This window comes from Hypomesus nipponensis, chromosome 6 (assembly GCF_054491055.1).
Source record: "Hypomesus nipponensis isolate SF chromosome 6, ASM5449105v1, whole genome shotgun sequence".
Classification (NCBI taxonomy): domain Eukaryota; kingdom Metazoa; phylum Chordata; class Actinopteri; order Osmeriformes; family Osmeridae; genus Hypomesus; species Hypomesus nipponensis.
The window spans coordinates 17,524,236-17,547,395 of NC_140366.1; the positions used below are offsets into that span (position 1 = coordinate 17,524,236).

The following is a 23,160-nucleotide window of genomic DNA, read 5'->3' on the forward strand; positions in this document are numbered from 1 at the left end:
CTCAGGGAAATGTTGGACGTGAGCGCTGGGATCCAAGGACAGCGATGTTTAGGTACTAATTACGAAACAGCAAGGCACAAGTCTCGCTCCATATTTCCTTACTCCTGTGGAAACACTAGGCAGGCTCCATTTATTTTGCTTCACTGTTGACTCTGGCAGGGCCGGGTCTCGGTAAACACCACTCGCCCACCATTGTAAATCCGACAGGCGCAGATCTTTTAAGTTAGACTCCTTTGAGGAAAAATGGAGACGGATCGGATGGCGGCGCTCGGGTTTTCCGTCTTAATGAGAGAGTGGAGAAGAAGGATGGCTTTTGATCCCTGGCATGGAAGCCTCTATTTAAGCTTGTCAGCGGCCATCACTCTCTCTTCTCTCGCTCTTGTATGGATGGAAGCATCCGACTTGGGCCACTGGGTTTGATCAACTCAGCAAGGCCTCGTTTCTTCTTCAGAGACAGACAGGACCCAGCGTACTCTTCATTTCCCCTTGGTATCTCTGAGAGAACCGTTCTGGCGTTGATGGATTACCTAACTACAGTTTGGAGAGTGAAAGAAAACGACAACAGGCTGATCTGTGAAAATATTGTTTTATTCGTAGAGCTTCACACTGAACATGACTCCCAGTCGTCATGCTCAGTTTCATATCAAATGTTTGTCCAAACCACACAAGCACATTATGGTTCTTCAAGGAAGTCCACGGTTAGAAACATTGCCAAAGACAACAAGCCCAAGACAAATTTCCACCACACTCTAATGAACAATAAAGCTTTTAAACTTTGAATCTAGAGATAGTCCTGCATGGAGAGCTGAGCAGAGGGGAGGAAATGGATGTTTGATGAAGGGCTTGAGGGCAGGGCCTCTGAACCCTAAAATGGGTGGACTTCAGCTTGAAGCTGGTTTTCATCGCCACTAATGGCCTAACCTAATCAAGCCTGATTGGACTTGTAATCAAATACGCTCAGATTTAGTATATACCGGTGTCATTTTAGACGAAAACCAATATCTGGAACTGGACACATAGCTGGGGGGCGGGGGGTGGGGGTGTGTGTGTTCAAAACAACTTTGAGTTCAGGTTCAAATAGAATCGATCAATGTGTTTGGATTGGCATACTGAGATTTCTAAATAAAGGCACATGGTTTAGGCAATGGATTACTCTGTGATTTAAAAAAAAAGACTGTCAGAACAGATTTATTCATGCAAACAAACCAGAAATCAGCTCTGTTCTATTCTTCTGTCCGGTCCTGAACAGTCCAACCTGTTCTCCTCGTGTGTTGTTTATAAGCAATCATATTCTAAAACACATTTCATCATTCTACCACTAAACCTCTCAAAAGGATACAGGATAAGATAATAAGATACTTCTAGAATCAGGTAAATACCTCAGAGACTACACCAACACTATTTTAAGAGAGTAAATCAAAGCTTCCCATTGTGATATCTAAGTCTAGTGTATTACTCGTAATTATCATCATCATCATCAATCATGGATGAATCTGAGCAGCAAAACCATCAGGATGCTAACTAGGGTCAGACTACAGTTCAACAGGGTAGCGCACATAGAAGAATAAATAAAACAAACAGCCCAACATCACAGCAACTCCTCCTTAGATGTAATAACACATGATGTGATGATTTAACCGACACTTTTATCCACAGCAACATACAGGGGGATCTGAACCTTCAATCTCTTATTCAGAAGTTAACTTTACCACTGAGCTATACCTATTCCCTTTTTAAAAGAACATTTGGGGCCAGTTCTATAGATTGCTCCTATAGAGTGACTCGTGTTAAAAAGACACTACTAAAAGGATGAGATGCATATATGTGTGTGTGTTTGTGTGAGACGAGGTGTGTAATATCCGGTTTGAGATGGGGCGTTGTGTGTGTTCTGTTATTTAGCCAGTCTCTTAGCCACGTCCTTGTAGGCCATCTCTATTTCTCCGTCGGCAGCACAGGTGTTGGTGAACTCGTCACGCGTGTATGCGCTTTTCAGGTACCGCCAAACACCTGTCAAGTCTGAGGGTATGTCGTAGTTACGGTACTTCTTAGCAACAACCTGCGGATGAAGAGAAGTATATGCGTGTGTCAGAGAGGTAGAGATTGGGAGAAGGGGGGAGGGAGGGGAGAGAGAGAGGTAGAGAGAGAGAGAGAGAGAAGGTGGGGAGGAGAGCGAGAGCGAGAGAGGTACAGAGAGAGTGAGGGAGAGAGAGCGAAGAGAGAGAGAGGGATGGAGAGAGGGAGAGAGAGAGACAGAAAGGAGAGGTGGAAAAACCAGGCCACCCTCACCTTGACTCTGTCTAGAAATAGTGACTAAGTGACTAAGAGACAGACAGGACACACTGAAGGACAGCTGGAGAACCCTCACCTTGACTATGTGCAGTTTGGGCAGCAGGTTGCAGTCGGCCAGGGTGAGGTCCTCTCCATCCAGGAAGTGCCTGGTGGAGGCCTTCTCGTCCTCCATGCTGTCTGCATCAATCTCCTCAGGCAGGGGCGTGTTCAGATAGTCATCCAGCTTCCTCAGGGCCTTGGTAAGACCTTTCTCCAGACCTACACACACACACACACACACACACACATAGCTCATTTACATTTTACATTTTACAACATCGTAGGAACATTTACAGCATAGTAGTAACAAGATCAGAGTCAGGTGGCTGAGCGGTTAGGGCATCGGGCTAGTAATCTGAAGGTTGCCAGTTCGATTCCCAGCCAGTGAAAATGACGTTGTGTCCTTGGGCAAGGCACTTCACCCTACATGCCTCGGGGGGAATGTCCCTGTACTTACTGTAAGTCGCTCTGGATAAGAGCGTCTGCTAAATGACTAAAATGTAAAATGTTGAGGTGATAAATGAATGCTCTTTCCATGGAACATGGAACCTTACGCCCACTAGATGGCAGCATTAGTCCGACACCAGAAGCTCTCACAGTTTATGTCCCCAGCATGACTCTGCTACTACCTAGTGGACAGATGATGTCATGACACTTCCTGCTAGTGTGTGTGTGTGTGTGTGTGTGTGTGTGTGTGTGTGTGTGTGTGTGTGTGTGTGTGTGTGTGTGTGTGTGTGTGTGTGTGTGTGGGATTGTCTGAACGAGCTCGAACACCGCACCTTCGTTGGCGTCCACCCGGGTGTTCTTGATGTAGGCCGAGAACTTGGCGAAGATGTTGTTCCCAGCTGTGTTGGACTCCCTGTGCTTGGCGGCCAGCTTGGGATACCTGAGGGGCAGACAGTGAGGAACACGGTCACTCACATCTGGAGTACATTGTCACCTGCGTCAGGACTGGGGAGCATGTTGAACACGTTATAGAGTCTCACTGAGATCCTTGTCTACAAGCATCCTTGTTCCCTTGAACAGTCTCTGATCATTTACCGAAAGCGTTACATTAAAGTCTGCCAGCGGTGATGAATACGTGGATTGATGGTGGGTAATAATAAGAATAAGAGTTATGCGGAACTGACGTACTTTGGTGGAGCCAACACATCCTCCAGGAATTCTTCGATCTTGTTGATGTCAGTCTTGACCTCTCCATTGAAGGTCAGGAAGGGAGGGTGTGTCCCTGGAGCTAGGTTATGCAGGTCAGCAGGCTTCCTAACAAGGTAAAATGACCTTATTAGTGTGTGCGTGTATATGTGTGTATAAGTGTGTGTGTGTGTGTGTGTGTGTTACCTACCTCTTTAGGTCCACAGTGGTGACGTTAAAAACCACTCCTTTGAGCCAGAGTATCATGAAGAGGCGCTGAGAGAAGGGACAGTTTCCGATGCTCTCCCCATCGATGCCTGCCTGCGCAGCAAAACAAGAGGAACCGTCAACACCCTGGGAAAACTACTATTTTAGAAGTGCTTTCATACTCGTGCATGTTCAGGGAAGTACTTTGTATGGGATTATGTTTGTTCTTTCTGACATGTGTATTGATAGTTGTGGTGGACAGTTTTTCTTCAATCTATCTGACCTTTGGGACCTGATAGACTAGAAGATCTGAGTGCATTTGGTCAGGGAGAACTAACAGGATATATTGGCTGTCTGTGAACTTTACACTATTTCAACAGGGAGGCCGGTCCATTGAAGGGTCGTGCTCTCTAGTGGGAGCCTGGCCACCAGGGTTATAAAACCAAAAGTAAACATGTGTGCTTAAAGGAAAACAAAGTTCAAAGTGCTGTTAGGCAGAGAGGTACGGAATCTCAACCTAGCCTGGCGTGTCATACCTGATCAGGTGTCCGTGTGCACCAACATGGAAAGCTAACCCGGACACCTGACTCTCTGGCCAGTCTGAATAATGCAAACTGATTCCATTTCCTGGTTCACTGGTCACTGGGACTTCCAGACAGTCAATCATCCACAGGCTGCCTGAAAGCCCCCCCCACCCCGACCTCTCACCCAGGACTTTCACAGTCATGTGTCATGGTAGGGAAAGCATTTCTTATTATGCTGCCACAAGAAGAAGGTTCCACAGCCTTCCTGTTTGTTGACCATACCGTCTGCTGCTGTGAACGAGTTTATCTTCTAGCAAAGACCAGAGAGAGGAGCTTCCCCTTGTGAAAGTCGCTGAGCTCACTGTATGTATGCCAGAGTCCTCCCATTGAGGGTCCAGCTCTGAGTGAGTGGCTGTGAAGCTTCTGTCTGCATTGTTTTGACTCGGCTCAATGGGACTGAGGTAACACAATGCCCCGCCGTGGATAATAGCCAATCAGGATCTAGAACATGAAGGACAATGGCTGTCACACACCGGTGGGCCACTGGGCCGATGAGCTGGGTTGCCCAGCTTAGTCAGATGATGCTGGATTTTAGTGGGACGTCAACATGTGACTGTGTTGTGATCCTCTATAAAAACACCACTTGAGTGACATTTCGGTTGACATGAGATTATTGACGAAAGAATACTCGCAGATGAGGAATCTGAATCTTATTTTGAATGGGCATTTAATACATCAAGCTGTCTTGACTCTCTGTTTTGATCGATGTAGTCATGTCCAAACCCAAGCATATCCTGTCCTTAAGTAGGCCATTGACCCCCTTCAAAAACACTTGATTCGATGTGTGTCAAAACCTCAAAATAGAAAGTCGAGTGGAACATGTTCCCCCCTGTGTGAGTCTGAGGTCCTGGTGGGGGACCCAGCCTGCTCCTGGCAGCCTGGTCCATATAGGACACAGCCCAGTGGGCAGGGCGGAAAGGTGCCTGGGTCGCTACGTATGTGAGTTTAAGATTCAGACACTCCTGGTTCCATCTACACTGGTTGAGTTGATGGGAGATCAACTCTCCAAGTCTGTATGTGAGGGACACTGGATCTGACAGTGATGTGAGCAAAAATAGTGCAGCAGGGAAACTCTCTGAATGGCTAGCTGGCTACTGGGTAGGCTGGCTGGCTGGCTGGTTGGCTGGCCAACTGGTTGGCTGGTAGGCTGTCTGGGTCGTAGGCTGGTAGACTGGCTGACTAGCTGGCTAGGCAGTCTCCGAGATGGATAATTGGGTCAGTGCATCTCTGCTGTTCATCAGCACTGAGATTTTCCACCTGCCTCCACCTTAGCTACCCCAGGTGCAGAGCAGTCCTCTTCCCTGCCTCAGGGGGACTCCTGGGATCTCAACAGTACAGCACCATATGGCTCTCTCTTCATAACACATTCTGAACTGTAACCAGGTCCAGCCCATAGCAGCTTGCCAGTTTGAGTAAAATAATAATGTCATCTATATAGCATAATCTATATCCATGTAATCTATATTTGATTTGATGGGACGCAAAGACAGTGTAATCTGCGGAAGAGTTCATAACCATATCAGTAACCCTAACACACCATGGTATTAGCTAATAAACCGGAGTCAGGTAATCGGACGTATTGTCACATGGTGGAAGTGAGTGGACTGTGTTTCCTGCCATCAACAAGTATCTACGGTATCACCGTCACACCTGGGTCATCCGGCATTAGAACGTGCTGCAGTAACTCTAGCACCACTCTACAGTTACACACACTTTCCACAACACACACCAACCGCAGCACTATAACCATGACCGGGTACAGGAACACGGTGGTGTGTGTGACTTAGCGACTTCAACAGTTTAGCGAGTTCTGTCTTCGTAGCGCACATGATGATTTAAAGTCACATCATATCTGTCTTACCTTGACAAAAAGCTCTATGTCTGGGTCCCTGTCCTGTCCGTTTGAGGACATCCTGCCTGTCCTTCTGGGCACCGTGCTTTGGCGTCACAGTCAAATGACTGCTACAATAAGTCCAGTCCACAGTCGTTGGAGTCTACATCTTCCTGACAGAGCTTGTACCGGGAAGACTTGTAGGAATCTCCACTGTCAATCTGAAGAGATCTCTTCTGGCTTCTTCTGTCCCTTGCTTGTCTCCTAACTTGTCTCCTTGCTGGCCTGCCCAGGGGAAGATGCTGGGAGTGGGCGGGACTGCAGGTGGGCCAGGTGGGCTTGGGTTTTCACTGGGATCTGATTTTGACCAGCAGGACCACAGACAGAGTGCAGCTTCCGCTGATAGACTGGGAACAGGTGTCAGGCTATAGCAGGGGGTGGAGCCCTATCTCTCTCTGTGTGTGTCTCTCTCTCTCTCTCCCTCTGTCTCTCTCTCTCTCTCCCTCTGTCTCTCTCTCTCTCTCTCTCTCTCTCTCTCTCTGTCTGTCTCTCTCTCTCTCTCTCTGTCTCTCTCTCTCCCCCTCCCTTTCTCTCTCTCCCTCTGCCTCCTTCCTGCTCTCATTCTCACCCCTTGCTCTCTCCCTGCCATCCCTCTCTACCCTTCTCTACCTTATTTTCCTATTTCAAGTCTCTCTCTCCTCCCATCTTGTTCACTTATCAGCAGTCTTTGATATTGAAACATTGCGGTGACTGACTTTGTGGTGTCTGTTGGATCATGTCAGGGTCTTCTGATGTTTTCTCCAGTAGGACAGCTTACTATTATCTATTCTACATGTGAACTCTTTCTTGTGTGTGATAGCACAACTTAGCCGTGTCCCCAAAGGGAGGTGGAAGTATCATGCATATTTAATTGAGAATGTGTGGTAAGGTTTAACATAGGTTATATCAGATAACCAACAGTAGAAGATTCCTGTTTGAATTATTGATGTTTGACTTTGGTTTTTAGAAATCACCAATATAGTTCAAGCTGTTGAACGACTCATTGACTTACTAACCAACCAATTAACTGTCAAACTGACTCACTGACTACATTTTTCTGGGGCTAAGGATAGATTATATTCAAGAGTCATCTGGTGTCATCATGTTGCATCTGGTGCAACATGTAATATGCATTACTTTACAAATTAAGCTTTACATTAAATTCATATTTATCAGTCTCTATCTGCATGTGGCATGGAGGAGCTGTTATTCTCTAGAAAAGGGACAGTGACCCCTTGTGGCACAAACATAGATGTACACTCCTGAGAAGCAACACAGGCACAGTCAGATATATTCTATTTAAAACTCAATTTCACCTGACCATTATCATATTACTGAAATGGAGGTAGTAGTGGACGTACATACAGTTTACTATTCCCTCAGTGTTTCAGCATATTACCCTTTTGGAGAATCATGCAAGCATACTAACCCTTTCAAGAAGCACACTCACACACCAACCCTTCCGAGTTGCCTAAGATGGAACAGAGGACTGTGGCTCACCTGAGAGATTGAGTTAATCATTCTACAAGATTTAGATTCAAGGAAAAGGCTTTCACTCTGACCTAACGTCAGTACCGTACAATTTCACTGTCAATCTTGCGTGTAGCCTTTATGGTTTACAGTAGGATGATTACAAACAAGAGGAATCTAGTTGACCATAAAAAGCGAGTATGTACGATAAAATTAATATCTAAAATATGTATTGTAGGAATGGGAAGGGTCAAATCACTATCCTTCTGCACTAATCATTTACTGTGGTGTCAAATCATTAACAGACCCTGCCTGTCTTTCGTAAGACGAACCAGAGATGAGAGTCTTTGAATCTAATGTGTGACAGCCAAAACAACCTGTTACAGAAAGTATATCTCTTTTATGGCCATGTTTTATGGGTCGATAACTGGTGTAGCTGTTTGAATCCATAACCATGATACAAACAACCTGCAGTAAATAATCATAATAATAAAAATGTCATATTAAACTTAGCAGTTGACTATATAGGCTACAATAGAGACAAGCCCAAGCACACTCTCTGTTCTGATTCCCCGCTGTGCCAAAAAGACGTTGTGTCCTACTTGCCTTGGGGGGAAATGTCCCTGTACTTACTGTAAGTCGCTCTGGATAAGAGCGTCTGCTAATTGACTAAATGTAAATAATACTGTTTTATCTTAGATACAGGTCTGGTTCTTTTGAGGCCGTTCCTGGAAGAGAACCCACAATCCTATCATGTTGTGGTATGAAGGGTGTTTCAGCCAAGTGCCCTATCTCTGAGGATAGGGGTTTGTTTAAACTGATAGGATGAATGGGTCTGCTAGTTTCTGATTGCTAAAGCTTCAAGACTTTTATTGTCTCTTGCTTTATGACGCAATGTGAACATAAACAGTTGTGAAATCCACTGCGTTCACTTGTGGGTGAGCAGGGGAGGGGAGGGGACTGAGGACTGAGACACCCTTGAACCACAAGGTGTTCAAATGGCTCAACCCTATACTTGTCATGTTACAGTCCACGGATGACAGTCATAACCAACTAATCTCTGCGTGAACATACACAAAGTGTACACGCACAGTCTGGGCAGATAAGGGCTTTTTTCTGAAGGAGTACAGCAACTTGAGTATCTCTCAATCACTGTTTCTCAATCAGCAAAGTGACCTCTGTATGTTCAAAAAGGCAGATAATAGTTTTGCTGTGTTCAGAAAAACATTTGCTCAGCCATGGAGTTCACTCCTGGTTTATATGGTGGTACTGTAAATGGGTTAATCATTACATCAGACTCCATTGGGTTTGTCTCAAAGTCAAAGACTCAGGCCCACCTATCTGGAAGATTTCCGCTTTATTCGAGAGACTGGAAAATTAACCCTGGCTGATTCTTTTGAGGTTTTTGTCGGTCTCGCGAAGGCACACAAATAAGTGAATATTTCCGTACAGATTATTTTACATGTATTAATTTTGCAAATGCTTTTATCCAAAGCTTCATACAAATAGAGTCTAAAGTAAATGCAGCAGATCCCGTCCAGCACCAGTTCTCGCAATACTTCAGTGGTTAGGGCCAAAGGATGGTCTGTACTGTTGTTAGACACAGTGCAACAACCATTTCATTGAATCTTACTTAAAACTGTTCTTGCTTCAGACTACAGCAAGAACTCAAAGAGAATCCTTAATCCGAAGATGGTCTAATCCACAAGACTCCCTAACATTGATCTTGCCCCTACAGCCAAGATCCCCAACATGCCGCCAAAGTGAATGAAACTTGAAAAAAGGTCAACGTGAACTGCAACTGTCAGTCTCCTTCATACTCTGGTCTTCAAGGTTTATATACAGAGTATTTTGGGCAGTACATTACATAAGATGGTATTTCCTATTGGATATTGGCCAAGTGACAAAGTCCAGAAGTGAGACATTTATTGAGAATGACCTTCACACGAAGGACCTTACCCTACATTTAATTTGAGATAGTACACATGTATTAACCAAAGAATATATTGCCAACAACAATGCACACCATTTTAAGATACTGTTTTGATTCACAACGAATTCGAGTAATTCTTACCTTGACAAATAGAGAAATTTCAGGTTGTGTGGGATTTGCTGGTGCAACACTATTTTCGTCCGAAGTGACATTCTCGAGAGTTTTGAGGCTGTAGTCGACAATCTCCTCCGGTTCTGAGGGCAGGGCGGTGTGACTGTAGGTCATTAGCATCCCATCCTCCGCGTTGTCGTCCTCGAGCTGTATCGGGGGGTCATCGCACGGGTCTCTGAGAGACTCGGAAGATGCCGATGATGCCGCTGACAGGCGTCTCGAGAAGCTCGAGACGTCGGCTGCCTCGCCGTTAACCTCCGCTGTCGCATCCACGACCACTGCAGCTGTCTCAACTGCTGCCACTTCTGGTATTGTCTCAACTTTTTCAACTTTCTCATCTTTGGTTTTCTCATCTTCATTGTCGCTAGAGGATGAAGATGAGTGCTCTTTGGATGGTTGCTCTTTTTTACCCACGGTCTCCCTGGTGTCGATATAGTCCGGTGATGATCGCTTTTCTTCTTCGGTTGCATGCACCACGATCTCACTGTAAATCGCCTCTGTTACCTCGCTCGGGGTCTCATAAACAGCTCCTTGGTTCTCATACTTGGGCTCGACTGGGCTGTCCGGTCGTTCATACGGTTTTTCATACAAATTCCCTTCGTCTACTTTTTCGTAAATGTTTTCCATATTTGTTGCTTATGTCTGAGTTCGGTTGCGGAGTAAGGTGAAGTTGGAGTTGAAACACACTGACGCTCACACACTGACGGCCGCGCTGTTGGATGGAGCGCATGAGCAAATGACTGACGACTTATGACAGAACTTTGATCCTGGCAGGCAACAGGTGGCTTATGCAAATGAGCATCTCGATTGAGACCTTGTATCGGGGAATGCGTTTCCCAAGTCCGCTCCGTAACATATCAAGTTGGCTATGAGAACCCTTTCCAGCAAAAGCCTTCTCTGTCGACAAAAAATAACTTTTATATTTATAAGATATATTTTCCAATATGGATACAAAACCAAACAGGAGAAATCTTTCGAAAAGGTGTATTTGGACAAAAGTAATGTAACACACCGTCTTATTTGTCCCTTTATTTCAGCAGAACATTTCAATTAAATTGCATCAATACGACAATGTTATTTTCTAAAATTAGTACTGTCCCTTTATTAAATACCTCTTCATTTTATATTTGTATTATTCCAAATGCAAAATAACTGAACCAAATACAGAATTTAGATTTTCAATTTGTTCATTTTTTTTCTTCATATTACATAAACACGTATGGATTTCTCTTATTCAGGGAGTAGAAGCATATGACCAGACAACCCTTTTTCCTTCAAGAAACAAGACAATTGATTAATCAAAAGTTATCGTTTTTTTATACAAATGTTTTGATTTGTCAATTTAAATTCTGTAAAAAGTATATCACAGTGATGTTGTCTGTTGTTTTTGGGCAGAGATGTTTAATGTGTTTAAATCTAAAAAGACAAATTCAATCTATCATATTCTTAAATAATCTATATCAACATACCACAAGACGTTAGAGTAAGAAGCTAAATAACTCAGAATCAAATGAAAAGCGTTTTGGCGAGAGGCACCTATCATTGCTAAATTCAAATAACGTCTACAAATAAAGAGTGCAAACAATACATTTCCCATAATGCCCCTTGTTTTAGTTTAATCATTTAGTGCAAATCAGGGGAACCACTCATTCCTCCGTTCTCAGTAGTCTCACAAAAAGAGGGCAAGGAAATGCTTACAAACCCTAAGACAAAATACTGACCAATAGCAATTGCACTTCACGTTCACCAACAAATGGTCATGGATTATCAAACTTGTTCATGGGGCTACAACACACAAGCATTTTATACAGAAATATGCCCCCATCATGACAAAATGCATGAAACAAAAAATAATTCACGCAAAAAGAATTGCACATTACAGAGAGATGATCTCTATGAAGTTGAAAGGCAAATGGTATTGGCTACTGAAGGTCAAGGTAGCAATGGATGGATCAATGACTGTACACATGAGCAGCTTTTGAGAGGCTACTATCTAAAGTCTATGTACCTTATCCAATCCTAGCCTTCTGCTGAAACACTCCTCAAACCAAACACTAAAAACTCACTGACCCATTCAGTTCATCAAACTGAATCTAGCTTATTAGAATAATTCGACATGGTATATCCATGCAATGTATAATGCTGATGTATTATAGATTAAAAGAGAAAAAGCCTGTTCTATGGCAACAATGCATGAATGCATTTCAACTGGAAAAGGTGCCTGTGAATTTATGTAACAAATGATGCAAACCAGTATCTAAACAACACAAGTAGAGCTTGCAGCTATAAACTCCGTGACAAATGATGAGATTATGAGACATTCAATGGCAAGGAAAGCAAAGCCAAACAGAAAACCTGCATAAAAGGTAAGGTAAACCCTACGTTCTTTTAACTGAAGTACGGACTGACTAGAAACAACCCCGTTGCCTTTTCCCTGTTTCCATTTAGACTCATCCAGACACAGGAGATAAGTGGACATTTCTCGACAGGTCTACATTACTGACTACGGGTGTAGATCTACATAGTGCACATGAGTACTGTGTAGATCTACATAGTGCACATGACTACTGTGTAGATCTAGTCACACTTGGGAAGAGGCAACTGGGGTTCTGTTTCGAGACTCAAGCCATGTTTTATTTGGGGAATTAACTTGTTATTTTTTTTTCCCTTCCCTTCTTCCTCCTTTCTTTTCTCCTTTTCGTACTCGCCTGCCCTACAGGTGAAGCTCTTCCTGCAACAGCGGCTGGGACATCTCCCTGTTTCGGATGGGCAACGAAGGCCGCTGCCTCAGAGTCACATGTCTGACAAACACCTTCAGGAAGCCCAGCACCATCAACACTCCCAGCAGAGAGCCAACAACCGGGGCGTAGGAGGACTCTGTGGCCCAAGCCGGGGTGGTAGGTGTGGGGGGAAAGGGCTCAGAGAGGAGGTCCTGGACCCTGGAGAGGGAGCCATTGTTGGGCAGAGCATGGAGGGACAGGATGTGACACATTAGAGGGTAGAGGTCAACGGAATGCATGGAGGTCTTCACATAGTTCCGCCGGAAAGCAGGGCCTCTGGCCACAAAGACGGGTTGCATGCTGGGTAAAGAGTTGTTGTATCCGTGGTTTCCCACTATGAATTAACAAGAAAGAAATTGATTAATGCCTCTGATGACAAAACGATTTCCTTAGATAATGGTTTGAAAAAAGAAAAAAAAAAAAGGGAGTATTTATTCAGAAATCTAGAAGTCATTACTGGTTTGAACTTACACATGAAGGGTCCACTCTTGCTCTGCATGATGGTCCATCCCTCTTTGGCTTCGATGATAATAGGCATGATTCTAGCGTTGTGTCGGTAATGGAAGTGTTCGGGGATATTCTCCTTCTTGTAGACCATCATGTTGGGGTTTGCATCCACCAGCTTGTCATACACCTCATCAAATATTCCTGTCAAATAAGGGGGCAGTTTAAGTAAATTGTTACAACTGCATTTACACCATTGTAATGTCACTGAATATTGAGATGGCCATTGTTGTTTTGTTTTGTTATAATCATAGATATATATCTATGGTTATAATGCCTCCTTGATGGAGTCTATAGCATGCTGTGACTATTGTGATGTCCATGTAGAATGTTGACATTGTTCAGCTCAGACGTCAGATTGCAATCACTCAAACACAACACATAGGCAATGAATCTACCCCAGGATTGCTTGAAAACAACAAGGAAAACCTGAATATCTGATGAGCACACTTTCTTACCCTCTTTGGGGAGTATGCCCACCACTGGACTTTTATCCACCCAGGTGTACAGCTCTCTGGGAACATACTCATCCAGTTCAACAATTTTGTCAGTGGACAGCTGCGTCATGCCGTGGTCACTGGTCACAACCAGGTTGATCCTCTCATACAGGCCAGCCTTCCTCAGCTCGTTCCTCAGGTATCCCAGCTTATCGTCGATGTCGGCGATGACCACGTCCATGAGGGAGCTTTCCGGGCCCAGGTTGTGTCCGCTCTCGTCCGGTTCCTCCCAGTACAGGACCCCGAAATCCACCGCTTCCTCTTCGGGGCCCGAAAACCATTCGATGATCCGCTCGACGCGAGTCTCGAAAGGAACCGAGGCGTTGTAGGGAAGGTAGCGGCTCGGATACATACCGTGGATTTCCACATCGGAACCAGGCCACATGACCGCCCCACTGCGCCCTCCCGCTCTCTGATTGGTCTCCCAAATAGGCACCGCCTCCTCCCACCACCGAGGGTCATACATGCTTGCCGTCTCCATGGAGAAGGACTGGTTGAGTACCGGGTCAAACATCTCGTTGGCAACGATGCCGTGTGTTTCAGCGTACAGCCCCGTCACCAAGCTGTAGTGGTTGGGGAAGGTTTTGGTGATGTACGCGTTCTCCACCTTCTCCACCTTCACCCCTTCCTCCATAAGAGCGTTGAAGTTGGGGGTGGGAACTCGGTTGACGTAATCCCAGCGGAAGCCATCGAAAGACAGAAGAAGAAGCTTGGCCCGGGCCCTAGAGTCCTGGCCCCTGGCAGCGTGGTTCCTGGCAGCGTGCCCCCTTCCATGGGGACCCTGGAGAGAGACCAGTGGCAGCAGTAGGCTCCACATGAGGACCAGGGGCCAGCCCGAGAATCCTTTCACTAGGCAGCCCAGCATCTTACCCTCCTGTGGGAGAGGAAAGGCAGACAGGTAAGCAATGAACATATACACATCTGTCAAACAAGATACATGTATTTTAAAGTCTATATTTAATTCAATAGCATTCTGTGTCAGTTGAACCCATGAAGTCAACATTTAAAACAGTCCAATTGTTGAGGCCTGCTTGACTGTGTAGCTGGGATGTTTGTGTTTTGATGTGTGGCTAGGTGCGTTGTGAAATGATTGGTTTGAGTTGGCGTTGCAGAAATTGTAGGATATGGCATCGCTGCAATGCATGCACAACATGAAGGACGTTACGCCCTTAATTCAAGTCAAAATATACCATGCTATTACAAGCAACACGTAGCTGGTATGATAGCTTGATATCTGCAAGACAATAATGATGTCATCCAAAATATGACAGGTTATTACAATGTAGCATGCAGACTATAAAAATACAAAGTGAAACGGAAACCTTGATTGCCCTCGACAACCTGAGAAACAGAAAAACGTTTAGACGATGAAAAACATTTCGTACACATTTGTGCGACGTTTTATCATGCTAGCGAGCTAGCTAACTGAGTGTTTCTTGCAACATAGCAGTGACGTCGGCATTAGTAAGCTGGTTTCAAAGGAATACATTATGATCATAAAAAAATAATCGTATGCTCTCAATGTTTTAGAACGCTTGTTTACGAATATATGCCATTGCTTAGCTGTCAACCTTACCTTGTTCTCTGATTCAGCACTTGCTTGCAGCCTACGCTAAGATAAACAGACGTCTTGTTTCAGTCGAAGGAAGTCCCGCCCCGAGAAAATGCATAATCTAAAAATACATTCAAGAAGACTGCTACTACAAAGACGCGCCAAATAGGAACATATGCTCGTATTAATTTGAACGATATTAGTGTGGTATCGTTTACCGGAACAGACCTCTATAAAATTAGCTGGAACAATCACACCTGTTCAGATGACGTAATGTATACACTTACTAGCTTGTTAAGGAGCCTACAGGCCGTGGACCTACTTGCACAATTGTGAGTGAGCAGATCGTTAACAGGTTTAAACATCGTATACTTTTTATTTTTTATAATATAAGCCAATGATTGTTCTTAATCCAAATAATTGTGATAGGCTACCTTAGTTTTACCCTTTGCAAGACATTAGCCTGGGTGTAGCACAAGGTGACAAGTGTGTATAAACAAAGAGGCATGTAATATCTGTTAAGGAAAACAACCCACCCCTTTTAGAGTTAAATCTATCTTTGGACAATGACGCATTTTGTCCACAAGATGTCAGTCAAGTGTTACTAATGCTATACGATTCCTAACTCACTAGTGGCCTGTAGGTATCCGGCTAACCTCAACTAGTTCAAACCTGGGAGTGTCTGGTGGTATTAAAAACTACGTTTTATGCTTTTTGTATGTCAAAAAGTGTCTGGCAGATGTCGTCAAGCAATTTGCCCTGTCTGTTACGTCACAACGTTACAATCCCGATCCAGAGAACATAGGCATACATGTTTATACATGTTCTCAAAGTTAACAATCACTTTTTAATTGTTTTATGAACAACATCCATAGTACAATGTATAAATAATGAGAAAACAGTCCAGCATCGCCGCTGACCCAGAAAATCCAAAGAATTTCTGGGTTTTACTCTGGAAGATAAGAGTAACCCCCCCCCCCCCCCCCCCCCCCCCCCCCGCCCCCGCCCCCGCCCCCGCCCCCGCCCCCGCCCCCGCCCCGCCCCCGCAGAGGGAACGTCCTCAACCTCCAGGAAACCGGGTTCCGCCTCGGCCCAGAATGCACCACTTTAATTGGAATCCTCGCAGTCCTCCCACGCGGTTGTTGTCTAAACCTGCAAAAGAACGGCTTCGTACGGCAACTGATCTAATACATTTCTATTTCGACATTTTTACTTAATCCCAGAGTGTCTTTTCTTTACCATCAAATAACTTCTGAAAAATTTGAATTCTCTATCTCATTGAGCAAAGTAATTTAATTAATGCTGGCTATGTAACCCTTCATCATTTACTCAGCCCATTCATGACACAGTCAGCTCTGGAATTGAAGACCTATTGTTACACCGCTACAAATTACCCATTCTCTTGCTCTCTGTATCTGTTTAGCCAATCTCTCTCGCTTTCTCTTTCTCTGTTATTTTTTCCTTTCCATTTAGCTGACAGGGTAAATCTAGTTAGAAGTTGTGGGGCAAACCATGTGTGTTCTAGGTTGGTTTCTAAAACATTGAGGCATTCAGGGCCAAACAGTTGTGTAAAAGGTTTTGTGATGCGAGAGGATACGCTGTTTATTGTTACAACTGTGTTTACTCCATTGATATGTCACTGAATATTGAGATGGCCATTGTTGTTTTATTTTGTAGAATGTTGTAATGCCTATTGTGAAGGAGTCTAGCATGCTGTGACTAATTGTGATGTCCATATAGAATGTTGACATTGTCATTGTAAATTAAGTATTTACTATTGTGATGCTTTTCAGGAATATTATGGTGTTTATGCCATGGAGTGTAGAGGCTTTGTAGGACAACCCTATATTTGGTCTGGATAAAACATGATTGATCACACCATGATTCCAATGATAATACTGCCACTGAAAATGAGCTCTCATTAACAAATATGTCACTACTGAAGTTGCTTGAAGTTTAACTACATGAACATAATATATTCCGTCTGGAAAACACGTGTCTGGAGTGTGTTATAGTTTATTTTATTTTATTGCGACTTCCCCTCCCATTAATTGTCTGTATGTCACCCCCACCGTTCTGGCCCGTTCCTGGCCTACACTACCCAGATACACCGAGAGCGGTGTCAAGTTTCCATTGGTCTCTATTCTCTCTGTTTCAGCATACACATCCATCAGCGATTGAGCCGTGATTTGCGTACCAAAAGCAATAAGCCAATCATAAAAATACAATGGAAATTCTTTTCGAAACCTCGACCAATGAGCTCGTCTATATGATTTACATAGTGGAGATTGGACCAATGGCACCCCTCTATAGTAGACGATTCTCCCCATGCTGTCCTATGGTCGAACGCGGTTTAGAGTTTTAGGTCTGCATGTAATTAACATGTTATTATCGAAGGTGCTTAGATATTGATCCTGTCATTCGTGCAGTTACAAATTCGCGCCTTGGACCTTCAGATTCACCAGATCTATTTGCTTGGTCGGAAAGTTGATCTCAAGAAAAATGCCTAAGAGAAAGGTGAGGCTATTTATTCCATCGCTAAAGCAAAATCCTTCAACTTGAAAATGTAGTTTCATTTCGATGCTTTTTTCCGATTTTATTTTGGCGACGTCGAGCAGGTGAGGGGATGCCAAAGTTTTCAAACCAAATATTGTCCCTTACAATCTACGAGTCGACTGATCTATCTTGACGGAAGCTAAGAGATATGCATTGTAGGTATTAGTCACCTGGCGCGTATATTTGTATTTTAATCGTGCAACCTTGTTTAGTACTACGCTTAATGGCTGTTCAATCGATGGTGGTTTTATCGCTCTCCACCCGCCCTGTCACCAGTGTGCGCACTCGAAAGTCACCCGGTGGTGGATGCGTGCCCAAACCCACCGTCAACGGTTGGTATTTTAAAGTGACCGTGCATGAACATTATTTATTTATGGGTATTATAAAAACGTACACTCCAATTTCGTCGATAAAGACTATGAGGTTTTAAAGGTGCATTTTCAAGAGACATCTTTATCCTCGCCCTGTCTAGTGCGTTATTTGTCAGCGGTGCCGCTGACTGTCCAGGTACCGATCGAGTCGGAGAGAGAGAGCGAGAGCACGGACAATAAGGCAATTGCAGTGCCACGGTCCAATGCAAACAACTGGAGCTGTGGCGCATTGTACAAGTGCATATACAGGGCTTCTCTATAACCTACAATTGCCATTGTCTGTGTAGTCGTTTGTAGATTTGCCTCTGATGACCAAGTGGGGGGAGTTTAGGGGCGGAGGTCGTTGCCATGCAAACGATGCCAATTATCCGACGGCAAAACGAGCAGTTTGTCCAAGCCGGTTTGCTACAAACGATTACCAGTCTATTTTGTAAATAAATTCTAGGCAAATCTACCACTTTAAACTAATATAAAATGTTATCTTACTCAGGCAGTTAACCTCACACACAGCACATCATGCAGTCAGATGGTTTTGCGAGGAAATACTCTGTAGTTAATATATATCTATACATTTTAATAAATGTAATAATTTTATTTCCAACAATGTTCTATAGTCTTGAGAGGAGCTGTGCCGACAAAGTAGCCTACCATATCCTCACTTGAGACGCCTGAAAAAATGGCCTATAGCTGCAAAAGAAACAACTGTGTGTTTGTGTAAAAGTGAAACAGCCGCCTCTGCTACTAGACACTTTACAGGAAACAATCAAACCAGACCGGATAATCCGAGTCAGAAGGAAATGACTTATTTTTTAGTGTGCTGAGGTCATGTGCATTGAGTTAGGGGTTACCTTGGACCACAACTAAACACACGTACTCTGTTCGTTAAGGAGGAAGTACAGTCAAATGTTTTGGTAGTTAAACCAGCATCTCACTTTGTCCACACACCAGTCTGACGACAGCCAACACGGAAGGATTGCAGGATGTGTTGGGTTATTCGATGTGATGATTGTTTTTTGATCCTTGTGTTCCTTTCATAGTCTCCAGAGGTTGCTGAAGGCAAAGATGCCTCCAAAGTCACAAAGCAGGAGGTATGCTATAGAGGGGGGTGTATACTGTGTGTGTGTGTGTGTTTGCTGTTTGTGTGCAGTGTGTGTGTGTGTGTGAGTGTACACTGTAACAAACACAAATAGGCTTGTTCAGGAACACAACACAATCAATACAAAACACATATTACACCTACATGCCCCTAAAGGTACAACTGATATCTGTCTCTCTCTCTCTCTTGCTCTCTGTCTCTTCCTCTCTCGCCCGTCTCTTGTTCCTGTAGCCCATCAGACGGTCAGAGAGGTTGTCATCGGTGAGTTTGATCCTCCTCCTATCTGCACCTCTCTCTCTCTCCTCTCATGTCTCTACCCACAGCAGCTCACTTTAAGGCCAGACCAAATCTATTTGGAAGTTATATGTGCATCCTAGAAAGGGTTCGAAATTTGAATGAACACGTTTAACCGATTTATGGAAAGGATTTATCGGTTAAATTGAAAATCCTTGAAACAAACCCCAGTTTGCATATCTGGATGAAGAAACACACCTCCACAGTATCTACACGCAGTACTGATGTCATCTACACGCAGTACTGATGTCATCTACACGCATTACTGATGTCATCTACACGCAGTACCAATTTAATACCACGTACAGTACTGTACAACAACATATTATTATATTCTAAAGTAGTAACTGACTTTCAAAGTTCCCTGTAGATTCTGTCTGGCCTTGTCATTGTGTTATCTCTGTTGTCCTTGTTCATCCTTTGTCCTGAGAACTGTTGGTTGTCTGGGTGGTGTACTATTGTCCCAGTGGGACTTGGTTGTAGGACTTAGGGGTCCGATGGCTGAGCGGTTAGGGAATCGGGCCATTAATAAGAATGTTGCTGGTTAGATTCCCGGCCGTGCCAAATGACGGGTTGGGGGAATGTCCTTGTACTTACTGTAGGTCGCTCTGGATAAGAGCGTCTGCTAAATGGCTAAATGTAATGTATAAATATACAAACTGAGTATCTGCTTATAGATGTTGTTTGTAAACTATTTGGGTTGCTTTCTAATATATTCAAGGATTGGTTGTTGTTATTGAGACATGTACACTTATTTACAACATTATTCCCAAGTTAGCATATTACTTAAAATGTAAATAAGGAAAACTGGGTATCTATTAGTATTTAATAATCTGTCATTAGGAATGATTAGCAAAGAGATCGTTTTAATTGTGACAAATGAAAGCTTTACAGCAAACAATTATTTCCTTTTCAAACTTCAAAATCCATCTCCTTCTGTAATAACTCTCTACTTTCACCCAAAAGACCCAGAGGTCTCTATTTGCTGGAGCAAACTTGGTCACATCAAAGCAACATACCAATTCACTGAATAGATGCAAAATAAAAATAAAAACTGTGATAATAGCATGCCCTTTCAGCTATGTGTACATTACAAAACTGAAAATGTAAGTACCTTTCTAAAATAACAACAAAAATGTTTGTAGAAGATTTGCCTTACACCTCCAAAGTACCAATTCTGTCTCCAGCAAGCTTTGGCTGAGAAATGTTAACAAACATCCAGCCTTCTTCCTAAACTCTCGACACAGCGACTGGGGTCGTACCTTACACCAGTGGTTCAAAACCCTCGTTCTCAGGGCCCGCTGTCCTGCATGTTTTAGATGTTTCCCTGCTCCAACACACCTGATTCATATGAATGGGTTGTTATCCAGCTCTGCAGAAGCCTGCTTATGACCATTAATTTGAATCAGGTGTGTTGGAGCAGGGAAACATCGAAAACATGCAGGACAGGGTGTCCCTGAGGACCAGGCTTGGGAACCACTGCCTTATACGACCAGCTAGGACTTGTGTTAACAGTGCTTTCTCTGACCTGCAGAAAACGGTACCATCCAAGCCAGAGGTGAAGCCCAAGAAGGCCGTCTCCAAGGTAGGGTATTCCCTCACCAGTCCAGTCCAAGTGCAATAGCACCATGTTGTTGTTTGGATGGTGGATGCTTCTGTTCCTCTGTCTTGATTGGCTGCCTCTGCACAGAAGCCTGTGGAGGACAAAGGATTGAAGAGCAAGAAGGGCGGAGCCAAGGGGAAGAAGGATGAGGGTCCCACCCAGAATGGAGGGACTAAGACCGATGAGGTATTTATGGTGCACTGTCCCTTTAAGAGAAGATGGAGATATATAATGCCAGTTGAGTGCTCAGGCTCATACATTCATCTAACGCCGACTTCTCCCATATTGTGTTGTTGACGTCTCTTCACTCGTGTTAACACATGCAAACACAACACACGCCTTACCAAACCTCCACCCGCACTATACATACAAACACATGTTCTCACTCCTACACACACACACACACACACACACACACACACACACACACACAGATCTGTGTGTCTCGCTCGTCTGTGTGCGTGTCATCCAGGAGAAGCGCAGGCCCTTCCTCGATGTCAGTCAGAGGGCAGAGTGAGACGGTCCGAGTTAAGGGTACGCTCGTGTGGTGTGGCTTGACCCAGATTTCTGTGCCCTTATACTATATTTATACCCGCATTGTATTCATCTCAGGTGTGATATTATTTTTGAGGATGTGTGCACGTGTGTGTGTGTCAGTGTACTGAGGTGTAAGCCCTGTTTAACCAAGGGCTGGCAGAAAGGCTGGCCATCTGCCTAGTGATTGGTTAGCTCATCTGAAGTTTGGAGGACTGTATCCAGGATAAGGAGGGGACAGTTATGACGTCAGCCAAACCGTGCTACGACACGACAGTAGCTTGTCGATGGATGACTCCATCTGAGTCCTTTCAGATCTGCCCAGGGTCCTTATTTAGGAATGAGAAGAGTCATGGAGAAGGAAACAAAAAGACTATTGAGACCCACCCGGAGTCACATCTAACTTGTTGTTTATCTTTTCTCCGGCCGTCGCTAGGAAACTGAAACCGTGGAGACGGCCCCCGAGGAGAAGGCATGAGGAAAGGGGCGTGTCGTGCTGACCCCTCCCCTCAACTCATTGGCAGCATAAGCATATTTTTTACTGAGGATTTTGTAACATGCTGAATTTTTAGACGGGTGATAGACAGAATGATAACCAGCACCCCAGACACCTCCTTCAGTTCCCTGTTCTCCTTCCTCTCCGTTCTATTGTACCCCGCCTCGCCCCGCCTCGCCCCGCCTCGCCCCGCCTCGCCCCGCCTCGCCCCGCCTCGCCCTCCCCCCAAAGACGGACAGAATGAAGTGACATGTTTTTATAGAATGACTGAGAGTATTCTTCATCTTAAAATGAGGGTGCTGTTACAGTGTATCTTAGTCATGGCTTTACTTTTAATTAAATGAACCTGCCTTTGACAGACGGTGGGCGTAGAATGATATTTCTAGGTCTTCAACTCTGGCCCTAGGGTGACGGTTAAGGATCCGGGGCAGGATGCTGATCCTTCATCTATGCCTTTAGGCCTTTCCTTCCCTCAACTAGTAGACACAGAAGGGCACATCACAATCATAAATCACCTTCTCAAATCTTTTTCAGAATTGCCACTCGTTGTTTTGCATACACATTTTGCATACATACCTTTTCTGTCACAGTGTTCATTCATGTGCGTGTGTGTGTGTTGCCCTAATTTAACTTTGTTTACAGTTTGTTGTATCATCCCTCTTTAATAAAACCCCTTGTCTCCTTGCAGAGCAGTATAGCAATAACAAGTGGTGCTTTTAAAATGCTCAATGGGCACCTTGTTTCTCTTGAGATTCAATCTGTGGAAAATATTTTGAAATAAAATGTTAAAAAAGTAGATGAGCTCCTTTTGCTGTGCTTCTGTGTGTTTACTGTTTATTCAACGGTAATCAACAGTATTGATGATTCTAGTACAGTACCAGTTGACAAGTTTATCTTTAAAGAGACACTACAGAATCCATTATCTTTGTCAAGGACTTTGAAAAACGAAGTTGTGCCAAACGGCCATGAGAGTCAGGTGAGTTCTAGCAACGAAATTCTTATCAGAGGCCCTCAGGGGAAAATGCTTGGTTGGCCTAATTGTGTACCCGCTTTGTTGGTTTACAAAGCCCAGGTATCGGAGGGAATGTTTCTGGTGTGTGAAAGTGACAGTTTGCATGTGTGCACGAGGCCTGTGTTGGAGTTAGTTTGAGCGTTCAAACCCTTTTTGAAAACCCCTTACAAA

General features: G+C 44.1%; 3 protein-coding genes across 11 annotated transcripts; 1 reads left to right on the forward strand and 2 right to left on the reverse strand.

Moving 5' to 3' along the window:
- Positions 1 to 572: 572 nt before the first annotated feature.
- On the reverse strand, positions 573 to 10,405 carry clic5b (CLIC family member 5b). 2 transcript variants are annotated; one of them, XM_084700564.1, is made up of 6 exons: positions 9,665 to 10,405; positions 3,671 to 3,780; positions 3,463 to 3,588; positions 3,108 to 3,214; positions 2,366 to 2,547; positions 573 to 2,056 (listed from the first exon to the last, which is right to left on the reverse strand). In XM_084700564.1, exons 1-6 carry the CDS (start codon positions 10,319 to 10,321, stop codon positions 1,892 to 1,894), a joined length of 1,347 nt encoding a protein of 448 aa, XP_084556690.1. In that variant the 5' UTR covers positions 10,322 to 10,405; the 3' UTR covers positions 573 to 1,891. The 2 variants fall into 2 exon arrangements, with proteins under 2 accessions (XP_084556690.1, XP_084556691.1); XM_084700565.1 differs by lacking the exon at positions 9,665 to 10,405 and adding an exon at positions 6,112 to 6,337.
- Positions 10,406 to 10,708: 303 nt separating this feature from the next.
- On the reverse strand, positions 10,709 to 15,349 carry enpp5 (ectonucleotide pyrophosphatase/phosphodiesterase 5). 3 transcript variants are annotated; one of them, XM_084700694.1, is made up of 5 exons: positions 15,315 to 15,349; positions 15,052 to 15,148; positions 13,437 to 14,349; positions 12,946 to 13,122; positions 10,709 to 12,808 (listed from the first exon to the last, which is right to left on the reverse strand). In XM_084700694.1, the coding sequence occupies exons 3-5, from the start codon at positions 14,338 to 14,340 to the stop codon at positions 12,408 to 12,410; spliced, it is 1,482 nt and encodes a 493-aa protein (XP_084556820.1). In that variant the 5' UTR covers positions 14,341 to 14,349; positions 15,052 to 15,148; positions 15,315 to 15,349; the 3' UTR covers positions 10,709 to 12,407. The 3 variants fall into 3 exon arrangements, with proteins under 3 accessions (XP_084556820.1, XP_084556819.1, XP_084556821.1); XM_084700693.1 differs by lacking the exon at positions 15,315 to 15,349 and having other exon boundaries at positions 15,052 to 15,281; XM_084700695.1 differs by lacking the exons at positions 15,052 to 15,148; positions 15,315 to 15,349 and adding an exon at positions 14,798 to 15,014.
- Positions 15,350 to 17,315: 1,966 nt separating this feature from the next.
- hmgn3 (high mobility group nucleosomal binding domain 3) lies at positions 17,316 to 22,773 on the forward strand. Of its 6 annotated transcripts, none has more exons than XM_084700194.1 (7): positions 17,325 to 17,544; positions 18,992 to 19,042; positions 19,282 to 19,311; positions 20,879 to 20,929; positions 21,035 to 21,133; positions 21,382 to 21,481; positions 21,918 to 22,773. In XM_084700194.1, the coding sequence occupies exons 1-7, from the start codon at positions 17,530 to 17,532 to the stop codon at positions 21,923 to 21,925; spliced, it is 354 nt and encodes a 117-aa protein (XP_084556320.1). In that variant the 5' UTR covers positions 17,325 to 17,529; the 3' UTR covers positions 21,926 to 22,773. The 6 variants fall into 6 exon arrangements, with proteins under 6 accessions (XP_084556322.1, XP_084556323.1, XP_084556320.1 ...); XM_084700195.1 differs by having other exon boundaries at positions 21,038 to 21,133; XM_084700196.1 differs by lacking the exon at positions 19,282 to 19,311 and having other exon boundaries at positions 17,316 to 17,544.
- Positions 22,774 to 23,160: the final 387 nt, after the last annotated feature.

What these genes read in the sequence shown, in the direction of transcription:
- clic5b (XM_084700564.1), bottom strand. Translation starts at nt 10,321, where the DNA reads ATGGAAAACATTTACGAAAAAGTAGACGAAGGGAATTTGTATGAAAAA. An exon ending in AAATTTCTCTATTTGTCAAG is followed by an intron (nt 3,781 to 9,664) that starts GTAAGAATTACT and finishes TTTGCTGCGCAG; the next exon opens with GCAGGCATCGATGGGGAGAG. An exon ending in CCGGGTGGACGCCAACGAAG is followed by an intron (nt 2,548 to 3,107) that starts GTGCGGTGTTCG and finishes GTGTGTGTGTAG; the next exon opens with GTCTGGAGAAAGGTCTTACC.
- enpp5 (XM_084700694.1), bottom strand. Translation starts at nt 14,340, where the DNA reads ATGCTGGGCTGCCTAGTGAAAGGATTCTCGGGCTGGCCCCTGGTCCTC. An exon ending in GGGCATACTCCCCAAAGAGG is followed by an intron (nt 13,123 to 13,436) that starts GTAAGAAAGTGT and finishes CTTATTTGACAG; the next exon opens with GAATATTTGATGAGGTGTAT. An exon ending in CAAGAGTGGACCCTTCATGT is followed by an intron (nt 12,809 to 12,945) that starts GTAAGTTCAAAC and finishes GTTAATTCATAG; the next exon opens with TGGGAAACCACGGATACAAC.
- hmgn3 (XM_084700194.1), top strand. An exon ending in CCAAGAAGGCCGTCTCCAAG is followed by an intron (nt 20,930 to 21,034) that starts GTAGGGTATTCC and finishes GCCTCTGCACAG; the next exon opens with AAGCCTGTGGAGGACAAAGG. An exon ending in GAGGGACTAAGACCGATGAG is followed by an intron (nt 21,134 to 21,381) that starts GTATTTATGGTG and finishes ACACACACACAG; the next exon opens with ATCTGTGTGTCTCGCTCGTC.